At 31.3% G+C, this 19,834-nt stretch overlaps 2 protein-coding genes across 2 annotated transcripts in view; one reads left to right on the forward strand and one right to left on the reverse strand.

The window, feature by feature from the left end:
* The window catches only part of LOC107455053 (chaoptin), a gene marked incomplete at its 3' end in the record, with an annotated part of 272,614 nt that overhangs the window by 27,781 nt on the left and 224,999 nt on the right, over nucleotides 1–19,834 (reverse strand).
* Nucleotides 9,887–10,258, forward strand: LOC122269247 (uncharacterized). Its single transcript, XM_043041395.1, has one exon. It carries the CDS (start codon nucleotides 9,887–9,889, stop codon nucleotides 10,256–10,258), a length of 372 nt encoding a protein of 123 aa, XP_042897329.1.

Consider the following 19,834-nt stretch of genomic DNA (forward strand, 5'->3'; position numbering starts at 1 on the left):
AGTCTCGAAAACTATCGCGACTGGCAGGACAGAAAGAAACCAGTCCGTAACAGTATCACGTGAATTTGGTTTCAAAAGTACAACCCTATTATAGTAAATGTTTTTTCAGTGTTCTGAGAAATACCGTGAGAAAAAAAAGTAGGCATAAGGCAAATAAAAATATATAGTCTTAAAAAATAATAGCCCGCATAATTTCTACTAAAATTTTCATTTTTACCATTTTGTCTGAGCTCAAGGGGGGAGTTTAAACCCCTAATTGCGTAATGTTTTGCGTAATGTACCTTTAATTCTTCAAATTTTTTGAAGAAAAAAAAAGCAGTAAAAGTTGCAATAATTTTTATATAGTTCTTAATGAAATAATTCAATATATTCAATTCGAAAAATCAAATCACATTCGCGTACTACTATTTAAGACATAGACGTAGGCCTAGTTCGGGAAAAATCATTTAAAGGTGTTTGCCGGCAAAGCCACTTTCCCCCCAAATGTACGAAACAGATAAGAATCGACGAAAGCTATTAGTTGCCAGACGACTAAATGGAAAAGTTACCGAAATGACACTATCTCGAAGGATTCAGAGGGAACTTCGCCAAAGGAAGAAAATTCCGATCACACCGAATAAGACCAGAAAACGCATTTGCGAACGGTATTGTTTCTGTCAACCCGTTTAAACAGTCGGCGTTCGGGTTCGTATATAGAGTTTAGTCGGGCATCCGAACGAGTTGATTTTATTGAATCGTTTTCGATTCTTTGGAAAATCGTGATTTCTCCTCTGTTATAACAACAATCGAGGCTGTTCTAGAATTGTGTGGGGGGTGGGTTTAGATGTTATTGAGGAAGATAGAGGAAATAGTCTAAGGCGGTGGTGACACCAATGAATTATTTTACGGCCGTAGTTTGGATGTGGGTGGGATCGTTTCGAATATTAGATGGACTCAAGGAATTCTCGTCAAATGTTCTGAATGAATCGAATATGGGGGGGATGGTCGGGAGATATTCTGAATAAATGACCAGATAGTAATCTAGTGGTGAACCCGAATTATTGTTCATTGTATTTTGTTTTTAAAATGTATCATAAAGAAAGAAAGAGAAAATTGAGTTTAAAAAAAAAAAAAAAAAGAAAAANAAAAAAAAAAAAAAAAAAAAAAAAAAAAAAAAAAAAAAAAAAAAAAAAAAATTTGAAATGATTAAACGACAAAACCAGTATTAGAAACTACAGTCCCTGGCTCAATTATTAGAGGCACTATCTATGTAAAAACTTAAAAATCAGGTGATACTATATAGCTCTACTGTTTCTACGCGACTGAAACCGGTTTGTACTTGTTTACGTTCGTGTATCAATCGTTTAAATTAGACGATTATATAGTATAAATTTGACGATAGGTTAAATAAGACGATCTTAAGACGTTAGACGACGAGAATTAGACGATTGGATTATATATAAATATAGAACATTTATTATATCAGGTATTATATTAATATATTATAGTAATTAGATCAAATTATTAAACGTACTGTAGGCTTTGATTATGACATGTTTTGCACGAGGTCATATGCAATACTTTTAACATGCATGTAAAGTTTTTATTCAAGAGATTTTTTATATACTTCCTATTTGTATTTTTAACGCATTACATTACAATGTTAACCAAAGGATACACGAACGTAAACAAGTGCAAACGGGTTTCATTCGCGTAAAAACAATAAAGCTGTAAATAATATCACCTGATAATTAAGATTTTACAGTCTTATACTGCGTCGAATAATTTGGAAAGGGACTGTAAAAGATTCCACTTTTTTTTTGTTTCATTCGAGATTAATTTGTGCGAATTGTTTTAAATTTACATCAGGCAAAAAGTGGTGTTTCATTATCAATATTAAATGATCGAAAATGTAACATAAATTGGGAGTAAGCAAGTTAAGTATCAAAAAATGCTATCGTCGTCTAAAGAATCATTAGGGAGGAAGATGGGATTAAAATCATCACAATCTGATTGTCCGAAGCAACAGAAAGTAGTTTAAAAACGATTGTTACAAAACCTCTCCTCCAAGTTTCATTAGTTGAATTCAATTCTACAAATATTTACCTAATTATAAATTGAATTTTTATAATTTACTTTTTAATTTCTTAAAAATAGGGAGCTCGCATTTCGTTAGGGCTGCTCTTGGAATATTTTAAGAATGTTTTTATTTTAAACCCGTCGTTGAACAGCCAATCCAATTTAGGGTTTGACTATTGACGTTCAAATCCGAAGCCTTGTCATTTTAAACACAATCCAGAAGACAAGGGAACTCCTGGATCAAGTATTCGTAGAAATTTGCCTTCGTGGAAGACTTTTTGATGGAACGAACCTGCATTTGCGTTTTAAGGAGAGGAAGACCGCAAGAACCTCCCACGGTTAGCCTGACTGCAAAAAGGGACTCTAACCCGTGATCCGTCTACCACTGAGGATATTTCAAATCAACACTGTGGTTGGTGAAAGTTGGATGCGCATTCGTATCGACCAGCCATTGCTGAGATTCGAACCCTGTTCTCCTAATTGGAAGGTGAACGCTCTACCCCTGAGCCATCGCGGCTCATTGTGCCTCCCCGGCGAGGAATCGAACCTCGATCTCCTGTGTGACAGGCGTGGATATAACTATAATAACTAATAAAAAGAACTTAAAAACAAGAGAACATTAGAAGGCTGACGCAGTAAAAGAAACCAATCTACTCAGTCGCCGTGAATTAAATCAAAAATTTCGACTGGTCAAGTGTGATTTAGAGTTGTGTTCGCTGGAAAACAGAACTAATTTCGACACAAACTAGATTCTTGGTCACTCCCCACTACCCAGTTTTACTCGACTCTGCCCGACACACGAAGGAATTTAACGTAGAAGAAAAAGATGGGTCGAAAATCATTATTACCGGTTTGATTATCCAAATAAACAGTGGATTTCAACAATGGTTTCATCATGCCTTCAAGCGATGTTTTATTCAACCTTAATCAGCAGGGGGTGCGATTGATTTCGATAACTTTTTCAGTTTCTTCCTCCAGGGGATTACCTTAAATATGCAGACTATAGACAGATGATATGGTAGACGATATTTTAAATTCACACAAAATCGTACTTAATCTTTAAAAAAACTCCTTTTGTTGAAGGATTTGGATTTCTAAAAAATCGGGGTAGCCGCAATCTGGGAAATATGGCCCCATAGTTTGGTCAGGAGAGCGATCCAAAGATTCAGCCTTTTAATGTTACTTTTACTTTTTCCATATCTCCGAAACTTTTTAAGCAAACTGAAAATTTTTTGCATACAATTTAATAAATTCGTTAGTGCAATGATAATTCAATGCAAAAAATACATTTTCGTAAATATTTATTATTTTTCCTTACTTTAATTCAATATGGTCAAAACAATTTTGAATAGTAAGACATACCATTCTTTACATCCTTTTAAATGAGGTAATTTAAAATAAGAAATAAGAAATTTGAGTGAAATCGGTCGTATAGTTCCTGAGAAATCTAATTTTACAAAAAGTCGCATATTTGAAATTAGATTCCTCAGGAACTGTTCGTCCGATTTCGCTCAAATTTCGTATTTTACCAACCTATTTTAAAATGATGTAAAAAAAAATGTGTACGTTACAATTCAAATTTTTTCGACTGGAAAAATGCATACGTTACAATTCAAATTTTTTAAATAATATAATAAAAAATAATAAATATTTGAATATTTTTTTTATGTAGAATTATCTTCGAAAAAGCGAATTTTATTATTGTGTGCGAAACTTTTTCCAATTAGGTTAAAATGTTTAACACAGTAAAGCAGAAAAAGTTTAAAAAGTTAACGAAGTACGCAAAACGTAAAATTAATATTAAGGGGCCCACACTTTTGACCGCTTTCCTGACCAAACTATAGGGACCCCATTTCCTAGATAGCGGCTATCCCATATTTTTGGGGTCAGAAATTGGAATCCTATGAAAAAATTTACGTTTATTCAGAAAAAGCACGTTTTTGTGTCTGATTTCGTAAGTAAAAATATCGCCTTCTCTTATTGATTAGTATATTTAAGACCACTTCCTCAAACCATAAAGATTGAGCTGTAAAACGTGAAGATCCGATTATGTTCAAATGCGGACACTAAATTATTCTTTTTTCTCAAATAAGTTAGAAATGATCCTATCTTTAAAATACGTGAAAAACTGAATCGCTTATAGTAAAATTTAAAACGACTAACGCTAATTGAATGAATTAATATTTTTAAAATGTATAAACATCAAGTGTCATTCCACTACATGTGTAAAAAAATGTATTTGAAGTTGAGTGGGTGAATAAAAACCAGATTAACCAGAAAAATAATTTATATATTTGTTCTTTTGTTAATATAATAAATAACCATCGGTAATAAAAATGGTTTTATTGCTATCGTTGATTGCTAATGGAAAATGTACTGATATCTATTTAATGTCTAAGAGGAAGTCGATGAACATATTTCTCCTCATTAACTCTATTAGATGTCTAATGCTCGTAATAATTCTAATAGTCGAGATTTGGACAACTAGAAATCGCTCTAATGACTTATTAGAGAGGGATAATTAATCACTCCAAACAGCCTTTCACGCATTTACGATACTCTGCATTGAAATAGCAAAGAGTTAGATTTGAACGTTGTTCATTTTTCCTAGTGAACATATACAGTTCCTGTCTAAATTATGAGACGAATTATTAGATTTTACGTAAAATCTTCATTATGAGGTGATACTATACAGCTTTATTGTTTTTAACAGACTGTTTGCTCTTGTTTACCTTCATTTATCAATGGGTTAACATTGTAATGCAATACGTTAAAAATAAATACAAATAGGAAGTATATAAAAAAATCTCCTGCATTACATGTAAGTTTAAATATAAAAGTATTGCATAGAAAATCGTGCAAAACACGTAATTATTAAAACAATACACTGCGTCTAATCATTTGGTTTAATTTTCAATGTAATAATACAATACCTAACATAATAAATATTCTATACAGTTGACTCGCGTTATAACTGGAACGAACCTGCATTTGCGNAACGACCCCATCGGGACTGCCCCAATCTGGTCGTTATATCAAATGGTCGCTATATCAAAATGAGCAAATTTCCTTTGAAAATCGGTCACATAATGGCTTTAAACGTTATAATGCATGCATATACTATTTGTGGTATAAATGTTATAAACCAAAAAAGGATAGGATGCATACATTAATAAAACATAATGACATTTTAACAATTGAATTACAACTGTTAACAATTAAGAATTTTATTTTAAAGTACAGATTAAAAAACATTGAATGACAAAAAAAAAATCTAGTTTCTAATGAATTAATTTTTTGATGTACATAATTTGCGGTATATATAACGAATTTTTTTTTTATGTACATAATTTGCAGTATTATAAAGAAGAGTAAACCGAGGAACATAAACGAGGCTTCATTAGACGAAGACATTAATTTTTTGATGTGCATTAATTTGTTGAAGTTACATGTTAAGAGGACTTAACATATGTGTGCTTGTTCAAGGTCAACCATTCAACCCCACTTTCCAATAGGAAGTTAGAAAAGATCTGTATTCAAATTCAGAGAGGGTCGTTATATTAGGAGTTGACCTTTTTTACGGTCGTTATAGCAAGAGTAAAAAAACGTTATCTTTTATGGATGTGAATTGGGACTCCTTCACAGGGTCGTTATATCATGTTGGTCGTTCTATCACAGGGTCGTTATAACACGAGTCGACTGTATTTATATAATATATCGTCTACTTTATCCAATCACAGAATTTATATTATATATCGTCTAATTTAACCAGTTGATACACTAACGTAAGCAAGTGCAAACCGGTTTCAGTCCTGAAAAGCAGTAAAGCTGTATAGTATCACCTGATAATTGAGATTTTACATAGAATCTTAGAGTGCGTCGAATAATTTGGCCATGGACAGTATATATTTTAAATTTTTGTCTCAACTCGTAATTAAAAATTAATCGTTTTAATCGTTTATATTATCGTTTTAATCGTTTTACTCGTAATTAATCGCTTTTAAAAATTTTCATTTCGCAGTATAAATATTGGCAAAAACTAGATTAATTCTATGAGAAATATCTTCTAAATTTTACTATTGAATACAGGAAAATTGGATCGTTTTAAGGTGAAAAAATAAAGTAAATACATAAAAGTACTTCTGATTCGAATTTTTAAACATTTTTGTTTTTTAAGTGATTTCCTTTTTCTTTAATTCATAGATTCGCATTGATTCATTTTCTTAGTTTTACCTCTTTAAGTGTTTTATTAGTTCATTAATTCAGTTTCCATTTAATTTCTTTCCTAGCCACAAAGTAACTAATATTCAACGAATCTTGGCTCAGTAATGTTTCAAAAGGTCATTATTTTTCCGATATTGGCCCTATATAAAATTGTTACCCGATATTTTACAGCCACTTTACAACCAATATCGATCCCATATAGAATTGTTAGATTTACTCGATATTTTATATCCATTATTTAGCCAATATAGGTTCTATTTTGGCCCTTGTATATATAGGCCATTCTAGGACCAATACTAAGAAATCTAGATATTCCAATATTGGTCCCCCAGTGCGTGTTCTTATAAGACTCATGTTAAGCAAATTTTGAAGCCTAATGGAGTCAAGGCAAAATTGTTGCTAGGGTCATTCTTTTATATAAATCTCGAACATTGCCAATACAATGTCTTACAGTGGCAAGTGAAATACATTTAATCTTATCGCCACCATAATCTCCTGACCTTAATCTTTGTGGGTTTCTTCTGATGGAAAAGCACTGTTTACTTCCCAATCGGGTATCATTGACTTTGTTACGTAAAATAATTAAGAAAATATAAATAAATACTCGCGATATATATTAAATTTCTCTTCCATTAATTCGTTTGCATTTTAATAATATTGAAGTATTTTTTTCCGGCATTGAAGCTTCAGGATTTACTCCAGGTTTGCCTGAACTTCCTTTAATCTTTCTTTTAAATTTTAAATTAGTTTTCTTTTAAATTTTAAATTAGTAATAAAGGAGAAAGAGAATTTGTGATGAAACTTTTCTTCCGCTGTATGGCTTCCTCTTAAGAAGGGGAAACTTTTTTGTTCCCCAGTGAAAGTTCCCCATATGAGTATTTTTTTAAAGTTTCGAAACATTATAAATTTTTTCCGTAATGTTTCCTAATTTGAATGTATTACTGGTTGGATTACAAAATATTAGTGGAATGCATAAAATAAATCATTAACCAACCTTTCAGTCCAAACAAACAAATGGAAAAAAAAGAACGAAACGATTCATTTTTAAAACAGGTTTAAAACGACTGGTTATCTTTCAAATTCGTAATTTCAGTTAACGCATCTGCGTCACCGGAAAGTAAAAAGAAAAAAAAATACGAGTTGAGTTGTCCGCTGTTTGTCTGTCATAATTTGAAATAAATCCATTGGCATTTATCGCTTAACACGCTCCATTAAACTGAAATAAAGATTCTTGGCGTCAGTTTTTCTCTTGACGTATCAAACTTGGCGAAAATGGAATTTCTTTAAAAAAAAAATATTGTACAAGTGAACTGGTTTTTAAGAAGCTGGTACTTATCGTTTGACACTTCCCTATCTTAAGACCGGCAGCCTGGAAGATTGGTAATTAAGTTGCTCTACGGAGGGGTGCTTTTATTTGTTTAGTTTTTTAAAATTTTTGCAGACTGATCTTGGCGAAAAATTTATTTCTTGGTATTAAGTTGCTAAAAAAGATTAAACGTTTACAATGCTTCGCGAGTGTTTTCTAATTGAGACCTGATATTAGAATAAGATAGGATTTTTTTTTTACTCTCAAATTGTTAAATTTAATTAAAGTTTTGATTTTTTTTTTTTTTGTTGTTGTTAATATTTACACAGTTGAATTCCGTGTTATACTGAGTTTCTGAGATAAATTCGTTAAGCTTAAGGAATTAGAAATTATGCTTCGTAAAGCTATTGGGAATGCTAAAAACTGATATAAAAAGTTAGATAATTAATATTAATTGCAGTTACAAATGGATGAATGCATTAGTTAGAAAAGAAGAGTATTAGAAAGAATTCCAAAAAGCCTTCAAACAGCAGTGGTCGCCATAGCAACGCATGTAATAACGACGCATGCGCACTGTTTACTTTTACTCTTGAATACAGTTGAAAAATATGATAATGTCCAAATAAGATGAGCACGCCATCAAACCCAAAACAACACCCATTTTGCCAATGGCTAATAAAATTATCTTATGAATGAATAAAAAGGATCAAATAACAGGGTTACCACTCAAATCTGGAGAGGGGGGAAATCCCCCCCTGTCATGCATCAATTGGTTAACATTGTAATGTAATATATTAAAAATAAATTCATATGTTTATATATTTATTACATATAAACGCGTGCAAAGCATACAATTATTAAAAAACTAAAGTGTTTCGAATAATTTGGTCTATAATTATAATGTACTAATATAATACCTGATATAATAATTATTCTATATTTATCTAATATATCGTCTAATTTATTCAATCATCCCTATGTTTTATAAAATTTATATTACTTGGTAAAACCGAAAATTTACTTTATATGATTATTTAAAAAAAACTATTTTAAACCCTATTAAAATTATCGGAGGATATACTATTTATGTTTACAAAAATACTGCTACTTGAGTTGAAATGAATCAATTAAGAGAAATTTATATTAGGACACGAGATGAAGAAAAAAAAAATGTAAACTGTGCAAAAAAAAGTAATTTCCGAAATACAGAAATACAATTTCCTTCTTCATACAGAGACTCTAAAAAGAGAACTCAACTAACTCAACTTTTTCTCCGCGTCACGTTAGAATAATTAAAAAGCAATTTACTCATCCTTTCTGTTTTTTCTTAAAGCTTTTCTTTTGAGAATCGCACATAAAAGGTATTATAGACTTTTGTTTTCTCACTTGAATTCAAAAATTAAAACAAAGTTTTAACGCGTGTAATGGGTTACAATTTGCATTCATAATTAAGCATTTAAAAAGAAGGAAAAAAGCTTATTTATTTGGCAAACTCCACATCGTTTGGATTACTCCAAACGATGTGTTCACCATGTGTCTCGTCATTTTATAATACACTTATGAATATGAAATCTTTTAAAAAAAAACATTTTTACATTCATTTAAATATTAAATTTAGAAACTTTTTCACAACTAAATTTATTACCTACATTGGTGTAAGAAATTCAGTTGAATTTCTTACAGAAATTCTCTGAATTTCTTACTCCAATGTAAATGAAATTATTCGAATTTAAGCGTTAATTAATAAACCTTCAAAAAAAAAAGCTTAAAGTATGTTAGCATTTTTGAGATTAGTAAAAGCTGGTTTACACTATATTGCAACCTTAATAATTAACAATGAATCTTCTCAATAAAACTAAATTTAAGATCAAAGCGATACGTAATTAGCCTTTCATAGGCGCTTAAGATAAATTGCAATATTTTTCCTACCTTTTAAAAATGGTAAATGGATTCAAAATAAATATTGGTTCACGTGAAATTTAATAATGATCAAAGCGATATATCATTCTGGAATATTGTAATATTTATTATAAATTAAAAATGTATTAATTAAAATGTATGCATAAATGCTGATTATTGTTATTAGTAATTTAATTAAATCTAAGATCAAAGCAATGCATCATTAGTCTTTCATAGATTCACTAAATATACACTGAGTGGCCAAATTATTATGACCACCTCAGAGTTTTATGCAAATGAGTTATTGCATCACAGTGCTGAAGCTAGAGAGCAAGATAACCATAACACGGGAATGCTGGACAAGTGAGTCATCAGTTATACTGGGTTGCTTGCTCAGATATGGGAAAGAAAAGTGATTTTACTGAATTTCAAAGTGGAAAGATTGTGGGTGCGAGATGTGTCGGAACGAGCATCAGCAAAACGGCTGCACTTGTGAAGTGTTCTAGAGCAGCAGTTGTTAATGTGTACAAAGAATGGACAATCAAGCACAAAACCGGATCTCAACGTCAGACTTGTGGTCGTCACAGGGTACTGAATGCTCGATCAGAGAGAAGGCTGGCCAGGGTTGTGCAGCGCAATAGGAGAGCAACAGTGCGACAAATTGCAAGTGATCTTAATCAAGGAGCAACTGTGAACGTCTCTGAACGTACTGTTCGACGCACATTGCGCCGTATAGGGTATGGAAGCAGACGACTGAAGGGGTGGTCATAATAATTTGGCCACTCAGTGTATAACGTAATATTTATTACACATTAAAAAGTGGTATAATATTTTTAAAAAAAATCATTGCTATGAATTAATATTAAATACTTAAACACTCTCAGAAAAATCGGTTCTGAGTTGAACCAGAATGTTGGCATCTAGAGCATTTCGAACTTTGCTGCAACAGGTGTTAAACCGTGTTTTCATTCAAGATGCAATGAAGGATTAAATTGAACTATTGTATGGTTATCTGATTATGGTATGTAGTAACAATGCGAATCAAAATATTTAACAACGTTAAAAAAAAATAAACATTGCGCAACACTCTTTGGAAAATTGGTTCTAGGTTGAACCAGAATGTTGGTATCAATTTTGTCCACATTTACTAAATGTTTTTATTTAATTTTCACATCGTACATTCAATTTTCTATTTCGAAATATTTTTTTTAAAAAAAATAAATGGTTTTACAAATTTCATTTTCCTCAGCGTTTTTTTCAATTCCAACTATTAGTTCACACTCTACCTATATCTTGTTCAAATTTTCAATCGATAATAAAATACTTTTTATTTATCCACTACAAATTCAAATACATTTTTTTAAACTTGTAGTGGATGAAACCTGTAGTTAATACAGTTTTTCACATATTAATTTATTGATTAAATTTAATAAATTAATTCTAGTTTTATATGGGAGAATATTTTTAATTATCTAATAAAAAGTAACTAAATTTTTTTTTCTTTGTTTACCTAAGTAGGAGTTGACTTTAATTTTCTTCTACAAAAAAACAAGTTTTCTACAAAAAAAGAACTAATTGATAAATGAAAAATTAAGAAATTTAATTTCTAAGTTTTACAAAAGACTAGCGGCATATGTGGGAATTTTTTTAATACTACAACCTTAATTCGAATAATGGGAATAACTCACGAAAATTTGATTCGAAAAAAATTTATTTTTCCAGGCAATTTGTTCTAAGCTACTTGAACTATAATAAATGTAAAAAAATATCTTTTAATTAATTACTATAAGAATGGCTATTAATAAAACTAAAATGAAAGGTGTATAAAATTGGTTCTATTAACTATTTTGAAACTAGTAGACGTGAACGAAGTACTTTATAACTAAATAACATTCTTGAGAGCTAAGAATATATAGTAAACCGCCACTTTATAATTAAAATAAATAAACATCGTTATTTCACAAGTAAAATGATGCATGCGTATTTGAACGGTGACCTTTCGTTGCTTTAGATATCTAGCTGCATAAAAAAAAACAATTACAAACTCAGGTCAACAATCTACCACCAAAGTCAATTCTTGATGGTCCCATCAAAACATTTTGATGGTTTATGTTGGTTTCAGTGCAATTCATGATGGTCCAACATCATTTGATGGGTACCCTCATCCAACAAACTTCCATCATTCCATGATGGAAAATGATACTTTAATACACTATGATGGTTAACCATCAAGAGAAGTTTGATTCTAATGGACCAACAATCCATGATCCGTGATGGTCCCAACTTTACATTCTCACGATGGTTTAATGGGAAGTCTTGTTGGTTCAGTATTATTATATGAAATTAATATACCACCAAATGGAATTTTTTTTTACGTTGGACCATCAAAAATTAGTCCAAATTCCTACACGGGGGTCGTAATGGTTCATGATGGTTCCAACATTTGATTTCTAAGAAACTATGATGGAAATTTATGATGGTTCCAACACGAACAAACCATCAAAACAAGTTGCTAATCTTATGTTGGACTATCATAAATCAGTCCGATTTCCCACATTGAGGTGATGGTTACTATGTTGGTTACCATTAAAAAACATAATGGTACATAATGGAACTATTGATCATTACCATCAAGATTATGTTGGTTCATCAATGGAAAACCATCAAATTTTAACTTTGGTAACGATATGCAAAGTGTGCCAGCATTGATTTTCGTACCAAAAATAATCTACGTATGGAATGAATGCGCAAGAACTAGTTGCAACTTTTTAGTAATACACTTGTTTAGATTTAACTACAACCTACAGATTGTATGTGAACAATCGATTTGTTAAGTTGAAATAAAGTGCGCACATTTACCACTATAAAAATACAATTCCAATTCACTAGTATTTAAGACATGTTAACTCGATTATATATCTGGGTACCTTTTCATAGATGATGGTTGATATTGTCTATAACTCCTCTCCCCACATGGGTGACCCGGACGACATGTAAACACGCCTACCTTGATAGTAACTTCGATTTTAACACGCTGAATAGTTGATTTTCGACTTGTGACTTTGACATTATACACCACCTCGTGCTGATGCTACTCAGTTTTGATCACACACAACGAGCAACGTATGCACTCGACTGCTAACGGCAACACAATAGCGACCACGACCGTGAACTTAATACAGCTTTCACGATCAGCACTCAAAAAGTATGGTGATCTTAATACAGCTTTCACGATCAGCACTCAAAAAGTATGGTGATCTTAATACAGCTCTCCCGGTTTCTCACAAAACTGCAATGAATCAACTAGTGGTGTCCATTCATCGAATTCTATCACAGATATAATTCTTGTGGGGGGGGGGAACTGTGTTATATCTACTACTACAAAAATAAAATTCTATTCCGCTAGTGTATACGACAGGTTAACTTTAATCTTTGTCGGAGTACCTTTTCATAGACGAAGGTTGACATGGTCTATAACTCCTCTCCCCGCTAAGAGTTTCTTTACACAGTTTTTTTGGGTCATAGAGTTTAAAGATGTTACCGCGCATTGTTTACATTGTACTAATGAAGACCTTAACATCCTTTCTATCAGGAAAAAGTTCATTGTTATCAAATCATCACTCAACATGTTTATTAAGAATTTATTTTGAGTTTATTACCCATCTCGAGACGTTCCAATCCATAACACAAACAAGACAGTCACTTTGTTAACTAACTACATCAGCAAAACTAAAAACTGCTTCCACCTATATTTATTGTATTTTTTTTAATATTTGTTTTATTTATTCAGTTTGATTTCTCCTGAAAAATCCCGATTTATTTATTGGAGTGGAAAAAAAAGGAAAGGGGACATTTTCTGAAAGTAGCATACAGAGTAAAAAGGGGAAAAGAAATCCACAAAGAATCCGGTGCTGTCCCTCTGTTTGAATAAAAATCCCAAACTTTGGAATAGACTCGATGAAGTGAGAGTTACTGCCCCCTCCCCCCTCTCGGCTCATGAATGTTAGCTTCCGACTTGAATACGGAATTTCAGGAAAGATCAGGAGTTAAGAAAAAGACATGGAATAATAAAGAAGTCGGAAAAACGGGAGCTGAAATTTGATTTTTTTTTTTCATTCCTTATCTTCTTCGCGGATCGAATCAAGCCACATCAGCAATTGCCATGGATAAATTCCCAATTGCCTTCGCAGCCATCAGAGGGCGCCACTCTCACCGAGCGTGATACCAATCTTCGGCGTCCCAAAAGAGACACTTTTTTCTTCCGTTTTCCTCTTATTTCATTCCAAAATATACATTCAAATTTTTGTTCTAGAGTAAAATTTGCTTTGCGTTGTCTAAAATAAGGAAAAATGCTTTTTTTTTATTTTATCTTTAGATATAAAAATTATGTTCGGCAGTTTTTGTTTTAAAATAATTGAGAAATCGAATTCTCTTAAATATTTGATTAAGTAACGATCTAATCTACTATCTGTATGCTTTTTTTTTGTTAATTTTATATAAAACTCTTATAATCTGAGGTTAGAAAAATATTCAAACACATGAATGAACGCTGGGTGCAGTAAATATTAACATTCTCAGATTTCGAATTTTTTTTAAAAATATATTGACTCTTAAATGAATGTTGGTTGCAGTAAATATTAACATTCTTAGATTTTGAGGTTTAAATATATATATATATATATAATGAATCATGGTTGCAATAAATATTAACATTCATAGATTTTGAGATTTAAAAAATATATATATTGAATCATGGTTGCAACAAATATTAACATTCCTAGATTTTGAAGTTTAAATATATATATATATACATTGAATATCATAAATGAATGTTGGTTGCAGTAAATTTCATCAGGCATTGGCTGTTTTCGAACATTTAGAAGATAAGACAAGTTAGTAAATGACAACAATGATAATTGATAACAAATTTCCATTCCTTTTTGAATGAGTCCTTCATTCAAAAATAAAGAAAATAATCAACATTCATTTGAGACATTTTAATTCTAATAATGTTCTTTGTGCATTAAAGGTTTCACTAGTCCCCCTAAAATTATCTCAACTCGTAGATAACACTGACAATCAATCGTTAAATAAAATACTTTTTATGCATCCATTCAAATGCATTTTTTTAAATGTTTAGTGGAATGACACTTGATGATAATACAGTTTTATTTCAAATATTAATTCATTCATTAAATAGGGATGAGCGAAAAACAAAACGGAATTTTCTGATTATTTAAGCGTTATAGTCATTGTTTTAAATTTTACTAGAAGCGATATATTATAAAGATAACATCAGTGATAATTTCTAAATTATAGCTCTATTTAAACAACAAAAAAATAGTCTATTACCCACATTTAATTATTATATATTCTCTGTGTCAGATAAATTCAATAAAGAACATGACGTGGTAGCACGTGTGGTCTACGTCATTAAATTTATACTTTTGTAGTTGTCTCACACTATGCGCCTTATTTTTCTTTTCAATTTCTACTATTTAATTCATACTCTCCCTATATCTTGTTCAAATTTTCAATCCTTAATAAAATACTTTTTAGTCATCTCCACTCAAGTTCAAATACATTTCTGTTTATACTTGTGGATGACACAGTTAATGCGGTTTTTTCAAATATTAGTTCATTCATTAAATTGAATGAATTAATTTTAGTTTTATATGGGGGAAGAAATTGTAATTATTTAATAAAAAGTAACTAAACCAAAAATTTTCCTTGCTGACCCTAAGTAGGAATAGCAGACTTTAAAAATCTTTATTATATGACTTGTTTTTTTGTGGTTTTAGTATAAAATGCCACTCATTGCAAAGAAAGTTATTAAAAAAAAACTGGGTTTTTTTTGTGGCAAGAATGAGTAGTTGTTGTACTCGATGCAAACAAACTACATTAAAACGAATAACATTTAAACTATATTTCAACTGTATTAAAAATATAAAATTCAAACAGTATTCCATTAAATGCACTAAAAATGAAACAAAATTCTATGAAAATGACACGGCGTTCCATGAAAATTAATTTCTGTCAATATCTTAAGAACCTAACGTCATAGAGCGAAACAGTTCTCAGATTTGAAATTAGCATAAAGGATTTCATCGAATTATATTAGGATTAAATAATATTAGGAAGGAGGTAAGCACTGTGCCAAAAAATCTATAGCTAGTTAATCACTGTAATTAAATTTCCTTAAAGTTTACCCAGAACATGAAAATTGAGAATCCTGTAAATTCTTCTGAGCATTAAATGCGATATTAATAATCTTCCTGGAATATTCTCTGTTTATTAACGAGCGAGATAGCATCCCTGGAAATTCTTCGGTACATTAAAAATGAAAGTTTTTTTTTTCTTTCTTCTAGATTTTTCTAGAGATTCAAAACTAGATAACTTCAGTCCCTGGCCAAATTATTAGACACATTCTAAGATTCTAAGTATGATCTTAATTATCAGCTTTATTGTTTTGGCGCGACTGAAACANTTAAACTATATTTCAACTGTTTTAAAAATATAAAATTCAAACAGTATTCCATTAAATGCACTAAAAATGAAACAAATTTCTATGAAAATGACACGGCGTTCCACGAAAATTAATTTCTGTCAATATCTTAAGAACCTGACGTCACAGAGCAAACAGTTCTCAGATTTGAAATTAGCATAAAAGATTTCATCAAATTATATTAGGATTAAATTATATTTAATTACATTAGGAAGGAGGTAAGCACTGTGCCAAAAAATCTATAGCTAGTTAATCAGTGTAATTAAATTTTCTTAAAATTTTCCCAGAACATGAAAATTGAGAATCTTGTGAGCATTAAATGCGATATTAATAATCTTCCTGGAATATTCTCTGTTTATTAACGAGTGAGATGGTATCCCTGGAAATTCTTCGGTACATTAAAAATGATAGTTTTTTTTTCGTTCTAGATTTTTCTAGAGATTCAAAACTATATAACTACAGTCCCTGGCCAAATTATTAGACACATTCTAAGATTCTAAGTATGATCTTAATTATCAGCTTTATTGTTTTGGCGCGACTGAAACAGGTTTGCACTTGTTCGCGCTAGTGTATCAATTAAATTAGACTGTATATTATATAAATATAGAATATCTATTATATCAAGTATTATATTAGTATATTATAATAATTGAGATCAAATTCTTAGACGCACTGTAGTGTTTTAATAATGACATGTTTTGCACGAGTTTATTGGCAATATTTTTATGTTTAGACATACATGTAATGGGATTTTATTCAGGAAACTTTTTATATACTTCCTATTTGTATTTATTTTTAACGTATTGCAGTACTATGTTAACCCATTGATACTGGAACGTAAACAAGTGCAAAGATTCGCGTAAAAACAATAAAGCTGTATAGTATCACGTGATAATTAAGATTTTAAAATAGAATCTTGTATGTGCGTCTAATAGTTTAATCAGGAACAGTAGTTTTTCTGGCATTAGTGCTGAATGAGCAAAACAACTAGTCATTCTAGAATTCCCACTGTGTATTAAAAATCCAAATAACTACCAATGTTTTACTCTGCATTAAGGAAGAGATAACTTTCATTTTCTTTATGAACTGAAAACGAAAGAATCTGAAACATTTCTAGAAAGAAAAATTATCTTGTTCTGAACACAAAGTTATTTTGAATATTTCCCGCGCGATAAAAACAAAACAACTAGTCTTGGTTTTGTTCTGTGTATTAAAGGCGAGATAATTATAGTTCATTCAGAATTTTTTTTTTTTATGATGGTCGAAGTAAAACTTTCTTATCGCGTTAAAAACGAGATAATTGATCTTTCAGGAATTTATCTAAGATTTTAAAACAAGGAAACTAGCTTTTCTGAAATTTTCTCTGCACAATAAATTAAAAGCATGATAACTACTCTTTTTGGAATTTTTATTTTATTTTGTCTATATATTAAAATCTAGATAGCTAGCCTTCATGAATTTCTCAATGCGTTAAAACATAAATAATTAGCCTTTTTGAACTCGCTGTCTCTGCATCAGAAATAAGATAATTAGTCATCGTGGAATTTTCTCTATGCATTAAAAACCAAATACATAGTCTACTTGGAACTTTTAACTCTCTGAATATTAAAATCGAGATAACTAGACTATCGACACGGCAAAAAAAAATCTCTGTTTAAAAGATGGAAAATGATGCACTTTTTACAAACCCCGAATAAATAAAAAAAGCATGCTTAATGCCTTTTAAAAAACGCAAATCAAAAATAGCCACCTTTTTAAGCCTTTTTTAAAAACGCTACGCACCCTGTTAACGTAGCGGGCATGCTATTTGCTTTCTATAGTATGAATGTTTAGAGCTTGAATATTTTACATTTATAGTCGGACTTCTATTGAACGAACTTCCATTTTGCGATTTTTTTCAAGGAACCGCGAACTTGTGGAAATTTCTTCGTAAAATAACTTCCAAATGACGAACTGAATTTTCTATTTAACGAATTTTTGTTTGAAATCCCCTTTCTCTATTTCCCAAAATATTTTAAAACATTTGAAACTTGTTAAGGTATTTTATGGGGGAAATGACCTTGAATTGTTTTTCACAGTCACTTAACTTTTAGAGAAAGCAGTAGAATCCCTTTCCTTTCTATTTGCATTTGAAATGAAAAACTTACACAAAATGAACGGATTTTATCAGTAGAAATTAAACTTAAGAACGGTAATGATTGTTTAAAATTACTTTCATTATAAATGCAACCATAATTTTACAGATAAATGTAGCTTTTTTTTAGTCGAAAATGTATGTAGCATGTACTGGATAATGTCTTGCTCTTTTCTTGCTTTCCATGCAGGTTTCTTTTATGGTTAAAATTTATAAAATAAATAGTAGATACTAGTTTACAAGATGAAGGTTTATCAACTGCTGTTTTAATTATGTCTAGTGTTTATGAGTTTAATACCTGTTTTGTGTTTAAGTATTTCAAAAGGTGATTTTCTATTTAACGAATTTTCTGTATAACGAACTTATTATCGGGATTTAGAGATTTCGTTAAATAGAGGGCTGGCTGTATTTTTATCAATAAATCTAGAATTATAATTTTTTTGCCAGTATTTCCTCTAGAATCTAGAATGAATCAGCCTTAAGAAAAATCAGTTTTCCATTTCGCGTTTTACACACACACACACAGCTGATTCCTGTCTATGATTTCTGTCCAAGAATTCTTTATCTTCGAGTGTACCTTTTTTTTCACAACAGGTTTTAACACTTTTTCCAACAACTCTTCAACACCCCTTTTTAGATTATTTTTCCCTCTCCTTCACGATCTTCACACTCTTTCGAACATCGAAAAGAGAAAAGTCCATTTTGCATCAGCCCCACACCGTCTAACACCCTCCGTTAACGTGCCATTAAACCTGATCTCGGCTTAAAATGTTCATTTGCATCACAGGATAAGTTAATGAGTAAGGAGTTACGAAATTGAAGTAAGGAGGGAGCGAAAAGAGTGCGAAGAGTTTTAAATCGACCCCCTTCGCACCTAATGTAGCGTGGCATGGACGTGTGATTGATGCCGGCACGCCACTGCCATTTCGTTCCACTGCGCTAGAATATAATTAACCCGGAAGTGTTTTGGAAGTAGTAGGGTTATTTACAAAGATGATTTGCGCTATTGAAAAGTGCAATAGGCCGAAAACTTATGAGCTCAACAAGCATCCGCTGCGTCAACTGGCATTGAATACAGGTTATCCACGAGTTCATCGCTTTGATTGAGTATTTATACGAAATGGGGATGTTGTTGTTCGAAAGGATATACTTGCCGCTTTTACCTTACTGTATACTTGTCGCTTTTAAGGATATACTTGCCGCTTTTTCCTTACNCGAAATGGGGATGTTGTTGTTCGAAAGGATATACTTGCCGCTTTTTCCTTACTATATACTTCTCGCTTTTAAGGATATACTTGCCGCTTTTTCCTAACTATATACTTGTCGCTTTTAAGGATATACTTGCCGCTTTTTCCTTACTATATACTTCTCGCTTTTAAGGATATACTTGTCCCTTTTTCCTTACTGTCGTGCATGGATATTGCTTTAGAATGTTTAGTCTTGGTTTGACTTCATTGCTGACGGCCAGCGTGCCTGACACTGAAGCCAACAGTTGTGTGTTCAATTACCGGCATAGATCTCTCCGTGTGTTGTTCTCTGTTGTGTGAATGTGGCCCACCTTATAAACGGGTGTCTGGGGCAGAGTGGCATGGGTAACGACGCTCGTCTCCGTGACTTATGTTCATAGGTGCCCACTGGGTAACGTTAAATGATCAACACTTCCGGGGTGATGAAGAACGAAAGGTGAAAGCTTGCTGTAAAAAAAAAA

Source organism: Parasteatoda tepidariorum, chromosome 1 (assembly GCF_043381705.1).
Source record: "Parasteatoda tepidariorum isolate YZ-2023 chromosome 1, CAS_Ptep_4.0, whole genome shotgun sequence".
NCBI classification, from domain to species: Eukaryota; Metazoa; Arthropoda; class Arachnida; order Araneae; family Theridiidae; genus Parasteatoda; species Parasteatoda tepidariorum.